At 32.3% G+C, this 13124-nt stretch overlaps 1 protein-coding gene across 1 annotated transcript; it reads right to left on the bottom strand.

The window, feature by feature from the left end:
* Positions 1-7038: 7038 nt before the first annotated feature.
* On the bottom strand, positions 7039-8704 carry LOC108362911 (uncharacterized; the record flags this gene model as incomplete). The annotated part of the gene is made up of 2 exons (XM_017616062.1): positions 8399-8704; positions 7039-7401 (listed from the first exon to the last, which is right to left on the bottom strand). Coding segments are annotated over exons 1-2 (630 nt in total), but the record flags the coding sequence as incomplete, so codon positions are not given.
* Positions 8705-13124: the final 4420 nt, after the last annotated feature.

Below are 13124 nucleotides of genomic sequence, written 5' to 3'. Positions count from 1 at the left end.
ACTGGCTATGTAAGTAGAATCATGTTTGCATAAAATGGTCTTCCTAGGTGGTGCCAAGGTCGAGATATTTCGAAAAACCGCATTTATGGGCCGATTTGGTTCGAATTTGGCGTATGTGGTTGAAACATAATAAATCATAGATTTCCAATAAATTGACCCTGAATTGGCGCTGAAGTCAAAATATAAAGTATATTCTACATAAAATACATGTTTTATTTGCGTTAAAAATTCATTTAAAAGCAATATTAACAAAAATATAACGATGGAAATTTATGTCACGTGACGCCACGTCACGTCACGTTTCACACTTGGGGTTGTAAAAGAGAATTGAAACAATTTGCATTAATTCAAAAAACTCTAAAAACAACTAGAATTGTTCCAAATCATATTAAAATAAGTTTCAAAAAATAGCCATCCACAATTCGCAGAGTTTTGCGATTTTGTAGGAAAAGAAAAAATCAACTTCCATTTTTTGTCACGTAACGACCCTCTCTTTAAATGTTTATATTTCAGGGCCCAGCATTTCATTTTTCGGTTAAATATAGAGCTAATTATGTGCTATACAATGGCCCAAAAAAGTTAAAGAAAACAAATGGTATGCCTTTTTGGTATCAAATTGAAATCGTAAGTACGACCGTCACGTGCGCCACCATGGGAATGCCCATATACTTAGTTAGATCGATATAACTTTTCGAAAAGGTGGCTAGCCTTATTAAAGATAATTTCAAACTAAACCTTTCATAAATCTATTTCGTTTGACACCCATATCTTAATATTGCCACTTTTAAAACAGGTGGAAATCCTTTTCGAAGGTATTTTCAAACCAAAATTTTCTTAAATCTCATTCGCCTGATATTATGATACACATATGTTTCAATAAACTGATGAACTAAACTAAATTTGATTGCTCAAACACTTGGCAACCCTGCTAAATAAAGGTCAGAAATAAAGAGTTTTCAAACCCATTTCGATTGATACCCACTCTTTAATAATTCATTTAACTTATTAACCCATATGGGTCAAAGCATAATTTAATTTTTTTAAAACAGGCGGCAACATTCTAAATTTTCAAGCGCACCAGTTTTAAACACTTTCGTTTGACACCCAAACTTCATATAACCTGTGTAATCGTTAACTAAGTTCGGCTTTTTAAACCGATGGCAACCCTCGTCAAAATATTATCAAATTAAAACCGTCTTCAACTTTTTCGTCTGACACGCAATTGCCTTAATTCAAACTGAATTTTATTTTTTAAACATATTTCAGAAATAAAGCGTTTTCAAACCCATTTCGATTGATACCCGTCTTATCCAACTTATCAAATAATTTGAATGTAAATTTTTAAACAAATTTTTGGCACTCTTCAAGCATTGTAAATGTTCAAACTAAAGATTTCTTAACAATATTTCGTTTGGCTCCCGTATTTTTATATTTAATTTAATTTTTATATTAGTTAATTAAATTAGACATATCAAAATGGTGATAGTCCTCTTGAAACTATTTTCAAGCTAAATCCTTGTTAACTGTCCTTCCCCTGACATTACCATACATATTTTAATCAATTATAATTGTAAATCAGCTCTATTCTGCATTTCGACTCCAATCGAAATTTTCTCCGTTTGGCATCTTTGGTATTCTGCGTTCCATTTCTTTTCGATCAATCTTCGAAATTTACGATTATACCTATTCTACATTTCGATCGTTGTTCCGTTTTTCTAAGTTGCAAATTGGCTGTCGGAGAACGTTTCGATTGTTATTTTCGTGGGTTTAAATAATAAAATTTTATTAAAAAAATTAAGTAAAATATACTGTGCATGATTGTAAAAGCCATCATAAATGAATTTTCTCGATTTCTGTGTTTTCGCGAGCGGTAATACGGGCAATACGAAAAATTGGCTCAAATAATGGCAACCAAAAGGGATATTGTGCGAGGTTTTCAAAGAGGAAGTCCAGGGGTTTTTGTTTTCATTATCTACTAGCCAATGCCCGCTTACTTCGCGGCGCCTAATAAGAGCTTCTCGTTGGCCAATGCAAAAGAGCGTTTAAAAACAAAATTAGTCTGTAAAGTCAAAATTTTTGATTTAAGTTGAAACCACTAAGGTGCAGTATCCTACATAGGCCAATAATAGTAACGCTGTGATACCATATAGAATACCTATCCCTTTTGGTGTCATGAGCTTTACCAATGGTCTTATTTCCACCTGTGAGATCTCTGCCAAGCATGCGTAATCTTTTTGTATGATCTTGCAACTACAACATTGGTGCGATGCGTATGCCAATAAAAGTTCTTATAGGGAAACTCAAGAGCACAGAAGTGAGTTTTCTGTTATAGGAGGTAGAGTTGTCAAACTATCGATGGCACTATCGATAGTATCGATAGTTTCAATTTTTTTAGACTATCAATACTCATTGATAGTTTTTTCTTATACTATCAAAAATATCGATAGTTTAGTAGGACTATCGATCATCCCTCCCAATTTTTTTGAAATTATACATACATATGTTAATCGTAAATCCTGTTTTGTTTGTATAACTTGTGTTTATTTTTGAAAATAATCTAAAAAGAGAAGTATTTAGGCTAAGCAGTTACTTACTTTTGAATGATTATAACTTTTATAAGATAATATTTATTTCACTATGATCCTGTAAAAACAAAGCAACCTAACTGATTTAGCGCTATCGATAGTGCTATCGATAGTTTTGTTTTTTTCGAGACTATCGTGAATATTGATAGTTTTTCTGAAATGATGGTGTGACTATCGATAGTTTGACACCTCTAATAGGAGGGCCAAGAATCCTCGCTGTCCTATAGGATGAAAAGTTTTCCGGTACATTGCTAAATGAGTCGTGTGATCTCTTAAGTATCTTTCAAATGGAGCAATTGATATACCTACGGTGATCTTTCCTTGTTAATTCACCACTTTTACAAACTTAACCCCATCCTTCATTTAGACATCTGAAAACTAAATTCGTATAACTTAAACATAGGGCCAAAGCAGAACAACCACGGGGTTTCTATACATTTCGGCTGCAGCGCCATCCATTTGGTTCATTTTCTGTAAAACCATTGCTTACCATAAAATTAATACGTGTTATGAATTTCAACCTTAACTCCAGCGGCACTAATCGGTAAATTTATCAAAAATTCACATCATATAGTCAATTATTTGAACGAAATCGGTTAATAAATACGATTTTTATAAATAACTCTACTCCAGCACCACCTAGCGAGTTTTCTAGTAGCATGTAATATATGTATGTCAGATAACCTCCGACAATCTGACGGAACTCTATTCAGTGGTTTTTGAGTTTATTCCAACAACGAACGCGGCTATCATTTTATGCAAATAGGTATGTAGATATAGGGCAGTCTATAACGAAACCCAAAAAATCAAAGCTCCATTCTTTGTGCAAAATTTAAAAAAATTCTTCAAAAATTTCACATAAATTTTACCTTTTACTAAAAACTAAAAACAAAGTTACAATATTTCAATGGGATTTAGAAATCTAGGAGAAAATGGTTCCCAATCGAGTGATACTTGCGCGTTTACGTAAATGTATATCGATGCAGTCTTTCCAATAATTACCACTTTTCGCCATAAGTACGGTATTGATAAAAAATGTAGCTGTGTAGAATTTCAGGACGTTAGCGTAAGTAGTTCCAGAGATAAGCTATATGGGAAGTTCAGTTTGTATGGAAGGAAAGAGCCACGCCCCCTTTCCCAATGCATTTGCAATATATACATCAGTGCTAAGTTTCAGTTCCCAGCGCAATTGGTTTTAGATATATATTGGTTTTTTACAGCCCGATTCTGTGTACTTGATAAATTTAAAATCTTTATAATTTGTCAATTTTTTATTATTTATCAAGAATTGGTATTCTAGCACAGAAATCAAAAGCCCTTTTCTTGATAAATTATCAAGATTGAAAATGCTATTGACAAATTGAAATTTCATGTGAAATGTATAAATTTTGTATCTTAATAAATTTGTTTCTAACAATTAAATACTCCATGTGCCGGCATTTGAACCTGCGACACACGGAATTATAGTCGACATCTCTACCTACTCGGATACGGCAGTCAAAAGCTTTTTCGCTTTTAAATTCATATTTTTCATATGTGACAATGAAATCAGTTGCACTCATGTGGAAATCAGTTCCACTAATGTGGAAATCGTAGAGCTTTTGTTTTATAAATATTGACACAGAATGCGAACGAAGCTTTTGCTTGATACAAATCTTGATGAAATTTCTTAACAAAAAATTTATCAAGAAAACATAGAATTGGGCGGTTAGTCTGTATAAGAATTTTAGGAATATCCCGACATGTAGAGTAAATTTTTGGTCAGAATATTTATTTTCAAGATGTTGCCAAATATGAACCAAGTCGGTGCAGCCGTTTAGTAGTTTAGTGAAATACATTGTAAAGAGAACTGTATGAAATTGTTAAACGTGACGTCTCAGATTTCTTAATTTTTTGGCAGCAACAACGAAAAGTTTTAATTTTTTTAGCGAAAAACCTTCCACACAGAAAAAAAAAAGTTTGTGGTTATGTCAAGGCGAAATTTTGAGAACGGTCCGTTGCTAACTCTAAATATAAACTACGACACACTGGAAAAAGTTAATACGTTCAAATACCTAGGAATAATGATCGACGATAAACTAAAACAAAAAAAAAATGGATTCTATATTTTCAATTAGAGCTCTAGCAATATGTACATCGGTGAAAACCTCATTTAACTCCATACATTAGCTTTTGCGTGATGCGCTTACAAACATACAGACAAACATACCAAAATTTTATATTTGGCTTCTGTTGATCTAATAAACCCCCTATTAATTTTTTTTTAACATATTCTCAAATACTCTCGTTTGATTCCCATATGGCAACACTTAGTTTATATTATAAATTTAACTGAATTAAAGTTTTCAAACCCGCTTCAAGAATATTTCATTTGTTTTACAAATTTTAATGAATACAATTTTTCAATCAGTTGGCAAATCCCCTAAAAATATTTTAGCATTAAAATTTCCTAGCCTCTTTAGTTTGATGCCAATATTGCAATATTTAATTTATGCTATCAATTAAATTAAACTAAAGTTTTCAAATAGGTGGCAACCTTCCCCAAAAATATTTTCAGCTGTAAGCCTTTGTAAATTTATTTCTTTATTTCTGCATTCAATTCCATGTTTTCGACTGATGTGCGTACAAATATACAGACAGACAGAGATTCAAAAATTTTAAAATTGTTTATTTGGCTTCTGTAGCTTAAATAAAAACCCACCATATTAATTTTTCTTTAATATCTATAAGGTACAGACATCAACCTGTTACAATTTTGTTATATGTATAGATGTAGATATAGATTTCATTTTTTTTATCAATTTAATACAATAAAATTTTTGAAACAGGTGGCAGCCCTCCCTAAAAATATTTTCGGCAATATAATTTCCTAACCCCTTTCAGTTTTATACCCATATTGCAATATTCAATTTATCTTATAAATTGAATTAAATGTACATTTTCAAACAGGTGGCAACTCTAAAAAAGTATTTTTGGCTGTAAGCCTTCTTCAGCCTCTTTCTTTTGACGCCCATATTGCAATATTCATTTTTTCTTATCAATTTACTTAAACTCCAATTTTCAAAAAGGTGGCAGCTATCTAATTTTTTTCTTCCTATATTTTAAGTTAGACCTCTCGCAATACATCGGTGAAAACTGCATTGAAATCCATGCATTCGTTTTCGAGTGATGCGCGAACAAACATACAGACAGACAGACAGACAACAATTCTAAAAATGGTTGATTTGGCTTCTGGTGCTCTAATAAAGACCCCACAAATTAATTTTTCTTTAATATCTATAATGTACAGACATCGACCTGTTACAATTTTATTATATGTATAGATATCTAGATGTAGATTTAGATTTCATTTATTTTATCATTTAATTCAATAAAATTTTTCAAACAGGTGGCAGCCCTCCCTAAAAATATTTTCGGCAATATAATTTCCTAAACCCTTTCAGTTTGATACCCATATTGCAATATTCAATTTATCTTATAAATTAAATTAAATGTAAATTTTCAAACAGGTGGCAACTCTAAAAAAATATTTCTGGCTGTAAGCCTTTTTCATTCTCTTTCTTTTGACGCCCATATTGCAATATTCATTTTTTCTTATCAATTTACTTAAACTCCAACTTTCAAACAGGTGGCAACTCCCTAATTTTTTTTCTTCCTAAATTTTAATTTAGACCTCTAGCAATACATCGGTGAAAACTGCATTCAAATCCATGCATTCGTTTTCGAGTGATGCGCGAACAAACATACAGACAGACAGACAGACAGACAGACAAAAATTCTAAAAATGGTTGATTTGGGTTCTGGTGCTCTAAAAAAGACCCTCCACATTAATTTTTCTTTAATATCTATAATGTACAGACATCGAGCTGTTACAATTTTATTATAAAAAAAAATAATAATAAAAAATTTTGCATACATTGTGAAAAAGTATCTGTACCAACAATCCTGTGTAGCACTGTATGTGTGTACGTATATAAAAACTTACAGCATTATGTTTTTCAAAAATTGAAGGGTGTTTTTTCAAAATGCTAATAAAATCGTTCGATGCCAAAAGATTAATGGTATGCGTCGCGCATTTAATGTGCTTTGGAAGACAACTTTCATATAAATGACTTGAAAAATCGCTTGACTCAAATACGTCTTCTTCTGAAGTGCTCTCGACTCCAAATTCTTTAAATGCTTTTATAAAATTAGATCCGTTATCGGTTATAGTGGCTATTACGTTATTACAATTTAGTCCAAAGTTAGCATGAATATCCATAATAATATCGTTAATTTTGTCGTAAGAATGGGATCCTTTAAAACGGTGACAAGCCAGTGCAACAGACTTCCTCTCGAAAGAATTTGATAGCCAATGGCACGTGTAGCCAAAAAAACTGCGATGTTTGGTAGACCACACATCGGCGATAGTACAAAAATACGATTGATTTTTCAGCTCATTTTTAATTTTTACTATCATTGATTTATAACAATCATCAATTCGTTTTGTACCCGTTGTCCTAGTCATTAATTTTGCTTGGGGATTCAAAAATGTAACAAACTGTCTAAACGTTTTATCTTCCACAATAGATATTGGAAGCATGTTATTCGCGATAACTTTTACTGTAAGGTTTTGAAATATGGTATCGCTATATTGCCTTTTTCTTGAACTGTAAGACTTAAATTGCTCATATTCTGCTAATTGTTGAGGATGCTTTATCCGTAAATGGCGTACGAAATTCGAAGTCACTTGAAATGAACCTTGTAGTTTAGTTGTGCAAAAGCGACATTTTGCAAGTACACCCCCACGTTGCTTGTGATAGTCAGTACTATCTAGCTGTATACAGAAAGGAACGAAAATATTATATACTATTTCTTAGTGTTTATTATTGTTATTAATATTATTATTACTATTATTATTGCTACAACTACTACTACTCCTACTACTAATACATATTATTACTATTATCTATATATATAATTCGCGAATGCATTTTTTGTTAATGCCATCAGATCAATCGAAATTGTTTTGAAAAGGTTTTATCTCTAAAGCATATATACATATGTATATAAGAGTGTTGCCCCATGTCAAATTCAACTTCATCAGTTGATTGAAATATGTAGCACAATCTCGGTCCAAAGAGATTTAAAAAGGGTTTAGTTTGAATATACCTTTGATATATGTTTGAAAAGTCAAAATTAGTTAGAAAATAGAAATAGAAGAATAGAGAATAGAAAATATTTTGATTATGGCGGCCACTGAAACTGTATATATGTACATACATATATGGGTATGGTATGTACAACGACGCACATGAAATTTCATTGACTATGTGCGTACATATCATTAAATCGTTAATAGTACCCGTTAGATATGAGTCGGGGACTAATTGATTTCCATTAGCACCCGTATGAGACTAGTTTCGACTAATTCTTGCCCAATTGTACCCGATTGAGAGTAATCTCGGACTACTCTCTTTAGAGATTAGTCGCACAATTTCTTGCAGGGTGTGTACACACCCTGCACATGCATTATACACATACATACACAAGACCATAGTCATCTTATGTTCAAAGTTAAAACTTTTTCTTATCGGTGATTAAAATTAGAGAAACTGAACCATGCGAGACCCCCTCTTTACTCAGAAAGGACTGGACGAATTTGCATGAAATTTAGCAGACTTGAAATATTTTTTAGGAATTTGAATAGCGTTGACACTTGTTTAAACAGTTAAATTAAATTTTAACGCCATATGTGTTCACTAGTTACTAATTTTAGATACTATTATAAACAATTTGAATATTGATGAAGTAATTCGCCATTATATTCATACCTTCTGGATAATTTCAAAATATTGTGCAAACAACTCTTCCTGTGCATATACATCTTTTGTCGTACTACCGTTATTGGAAGAGGTAGTTTGTGCAAGCTCTTGAGTGGACGCCTCGGAGTTATCCCGCACTGACTCCTCCACAATTACTTCCTCCCAAGTTGTGGTTAGGGAAGCTGATAGTTCCTCTTCAAAAATGTAATTCATTCCCACCTCAAAACATTGGTATGTAGTGTTTTCCGGTTGGTTTATTTCATCGCTTAAAGACATTTTTCTTCTGAGACGCAAAATTTGAGTGTTAATTTTTATTTTTTGTGACAGATGTAAGAAAATTTTCAGTATTATGTATGTAAGTAAAATTTTTATGTAAATTTATACAAAAAAGCATTTGAGTACTAGATTACTTCAACAGCTTTATTCTGCATAGCAAGGAGAATCTGTACACTGGTGTTACTGTCGAATTTAGATTTCCGCCGCGGTCCTTCTGGAATGCGATTCCATTATAAAAGAGAAAACCATTTTGAAATATGAGTGATTTTATTCTCTACAAAATACCTGACAGACGCGGTTTTGCATTATCGTGATACGCGGTTTTGTACTTGAATCGACGATATGAACATACATGTGTGTATAGCTCAGTGATTAGCGCTTCTGACTTTGCACATCGTTGATGAACTGTTTTTAAAAGGTAAATGTAATACAACTGTTTTATATAATCCCAAATTTATGATATAAAATCCCCTCTTCCAAAAACCTTAAATTGGGTAACACCGCTTCGAATTTTTACAATTGAGCAATTGTCAAAAATCTGCCTTTTTATCAAAAAGTAGTTTACCAGGGTGTCTTTGAACTAATGATCGGTACTGAATTAAAGAATGCACAGACATAAAAGATTGCAGCCTTTTAAATACTCATTCAGTGTTAAACCTTTTTTTGATTGGGCATTGGTTTTTTCAATCTTGTTGTTGTGTGAATTCATAACTGCTTTGAGTGAATGGAAAATTTCAAAATTACAAACCTCAATCTTAAGCGAAGAATAAGTAATGAAAACTGGATAGAAAAAAATTGTTGATTTAAAATTGAAAATGATTTCACACTTACACAGCTCTGGTATGTACATACACAAATCGACATCTCAAACTTTGTACAAAAATTAAAAAAAAATCAGCTACAAACTTTTAATTCAGAATTTTTAGAGATTGCAAGTCTACGATTTTACGCATTTTTTCGATATAAAGTGTGTTCGAAAGTTTTTTAAATGGATGAAAATATATCACACCGTCAGCAAAAAAAATTATCAAAAATCAACGGGATTTTGTAGAAAATTCCCTTTTATTTTTTGACTATAAAACTGCGAACTTAGAATCTTCTAAAAAGTTCTAAATTAAAAGTTTGTTGTTGCGAAAACTTACTTTTTGTGCTGGGCCTTCACAATAGGATTCTGCTTTTGTCAAAAGCTGCCACACAATATTTCTCACGGCCCTTATTAATTTTTTAGTGCTTTTAATTTTCACTTTTTGTAATTTTTTAATCTATAATGTAGTATGTGATTATTTGTTATATAGTACATTGGCATATTATGCTAAGTTTCTATAATTTATGATTATGCCAAAACAGGATGAATTGTGCCACAAGTGCCTCTGCGAATGAAAGTGCCAAAAATGGCACTATTGTGCCTACTTTTCCATCACTGGTGTTGATTCAAACTCAACGTATGAAAGCACATTTACATGCATGGCTGTAGCTGAGTGAGCAAAGATGCTTGATACAATTGGTTTCTACCAAGGCTGTCCGGATCAATCCTCATCAGACGGAGCATGAAATTTGAGATTTTTTTTAATTATGAAAAGTTCACGAAAGTGAAGTGTAACGTGAAGCAAATGAATTAGAAAATGTTTGGAAAACCGAACTGTTTAAATTCTAAACCCAACATAGGTGCTCTCTTTTTTTAAACTTGGAAGGTTTGTATTTGAAACTGAATTTAGTTTGGTTATATATGTAGTCCAAAAAGTTTAAAATTTTTAACCGTGTATATACATGCGGCACAGTGTCTCAATAGTGGTATTCACCAAATGGAGCAAGTAGTCTGGCACTCATGCGGCACAGTGTCTCAATAGTGGTATTCAGCAAATTAAGCAAGTAGTCTGGCACTCTGCTCAATTTGGTGAATACCTATAATGCTTTTTGGCAATTTTTTACAAGTACAGCTTGAGCTTGAGTGGCATGTGCACTTTATATAAAATAAATCGGTTTCTGCACTTAATGTTTTCAACCCGCCCAAGTCTCCAGCAACATTGGCTCTATCAGTGGCCAAACCAATTAGGTTTCTTATTTTTAAAGGCAGGATTGGCAAACGTTAGAAAGGTACAATTGGCAAATATTTATATGCTAAAGATGTTTGAAATATACATATATATTTTTATAATTAAGAATTTAAAAACTTAAGTCAACTATCCGACCAAAATCTCACTTTGCCTACCAACCTACCAAATGATAAGGGAGCGACCAAATTTGGTCGGAAAAGACCAATAGTGGCAACACTGTGACAGAGCTCTCAGTAAGCTATGGCATGTCGGTCACTGCGATAGGTAGAGAAAGAAAAGTGGGTACTATAACATGCCCAGACTTGTTGGTCTCAGTTTCAGTTTTGCTTTCGCCGCGAGTTGTTTCGGTGCGCGCATAGTTATTTAAAAATATAAAGTTTGATGCCAACCAGGGTTTCTCAGTGGATATATAATTCATGTGAATTATAATTTGAAAGTGTCTATTTAGCCAAGGAAAAAGCAAAGCAGTATACTTTAACCAGCACTTCCAGCTAGGGTTGCCAACCGTACTATAATGTATAGGATTGTACTATATTTCCGGTCGGCGTACTATATACTTTTGGAAAAAATATAGTACGCAAAAATACTATATTTTTTCAATAATAAATAAAAAAATGTTTTTCAGTAATTTGCACGAAAAATTGTGTATGAAAATGGATGTCCTTTATACTGAAATAACAATATTAAATTAAATATTCTTTAAACTAAAAGGTCATTGTGAGTTTATAATCAAAAAATGTAACATAACCGAGAAGGAATTGACAAATTCACTTAAAATTATTTCATTTCTACTCTCTACAACAACTCCAACAACTTCGGAAAAGGGATAAAACGATACCATGGAAGTATCGATACCTGTCCTTGGAAGTAGCATCGAGAGAAAGTATCAATACCTACTAAGTATCGGGTTCAAAGTATCGATACCTACTTATATCGATATTTGTACGTACAGTGAAACCCGCTTAAGTAACCAACATTTTTGGGCACCCGTGAATATTTTGATGTAATCTGAAGAAAACCCTCTCTTAAGTACCCCGCTTATTGACCCAACCTGCCTAAGTACCAAAATTTTTCGTACCCCATTTACCATTTTACTTATAATTTTCCCCTTTTAAGTGCTCCCGCAACACGTTTGGCAAAAAAATCTAAAAAATCAATGGTAATTTTTAGCCAGTTGAAACTTGCACATTATTACACTAAAATTGAATGGGTTTTCTTCTGACAAAAAGTTTGATATTTTGATGAAAATTTAATGAATTTTTTTTCAGTATTCTAAAAATTTTAATTCAACAATTTATATGAGCTTGAGGCCGTTTTTAGTGAAAACTTATTGTGGAAAAGCAACAATAATTTGAAAAAATGGTAGAAGTGATAGCTATTTCGGAAATCACCACATTTCCTCATCAGACTTCTTTCAGTAGGATTCGAACCGACGATCACCACTGACTCAGCCAGTTGCCTACGCACTGTGCTAAGTTTGGCTTGTTAATTCTTGTTGCTTATTTTCCACTATTGCACTTTGCTAAGTTCGAATCCTACTGAAAGAATTAATCCTTAGCAGAATTAATNACAAGAATTAACAAGACAAACTTAGCACAGTGCGTAGGCAACTGGCTGAGTCAGTGGTGATCGTCGGTTCGAATCCTACTGAAAGAAGTCTGATGAGGAAATGTGGTGATTTCCGATATAGCTATCACTTCTACAATTTTTTCAAATTATTGTTGCTTTTCCACAATAAGTTTTCACTAAAAACGGCCTCAAGCTCATAAAAATTGGTGAATATAATTGTTATAAGGCTATAAAAATAACAAAAGTAAAAAATTTTAAGCTTAAGTTTATATATGTTTTAATTGAAAAATCTTAAAAATTAATAAATAAGCATAAGTGACAATCAACATCATTTTGAATTTGGTCGAAATGATAGATATGTCCAACAGAACAGAATTGAATTCTTGTAAAAATAAAATAACATTGCTTTATCGATTTGTTTTATAAAGTTTTTATTTATATGTTTGAGTACTTTACCCCAAACATTTGAAGGGATATGCAATATGAAACTTTCAGTCAGTATTGGAGGTGCTACGCCTCTTTTCCATAAACGTCCATTTTTCTCCGTGAATATGAACATGATTTCACACAGTGTTGGAAAACTGTTAATCTGATTAACGATTAAAATGTTAATCGCGTTTGACGATTAAAATTAATTAGTCGTTATCAACTGTACGATTAATGATAACATTTTTTGAATCGTTAATCGCTGGCTGCGATTACGTTTAATTAATTTAAAACATTAATCGTTAATCCAATTAAAAATAAAATCTGATTAATTTGTCTAGTTTGTCCGAGTTTGAAACCAAACACCAGTTATAGTAATTATTTTGTGTTTTACGCTTATAAAAAGCACA

Source organism: Rhagoletis zephyria, unplaced genomic scaffold, assembly GCF_001687245.7.
Source record: "Rhagoletis zephyria isolate East Lansing unplaced genomic scaffold, Rhagoletis_zephyria_1.1 Rzeph_scaffold_01141, whole genome shotgun sequence".
Lineage (NCBI taxonomy): Eukaryota > Metazoa > Arthropoda > Insecta > Diptera > Tephritidae > Rhagoletis > Rhagoletis zephyria.
Note: the sequence above shows the minus strand (reverse complement) of the source record. Positions and strands in the feature narration are given on the sequence as shown.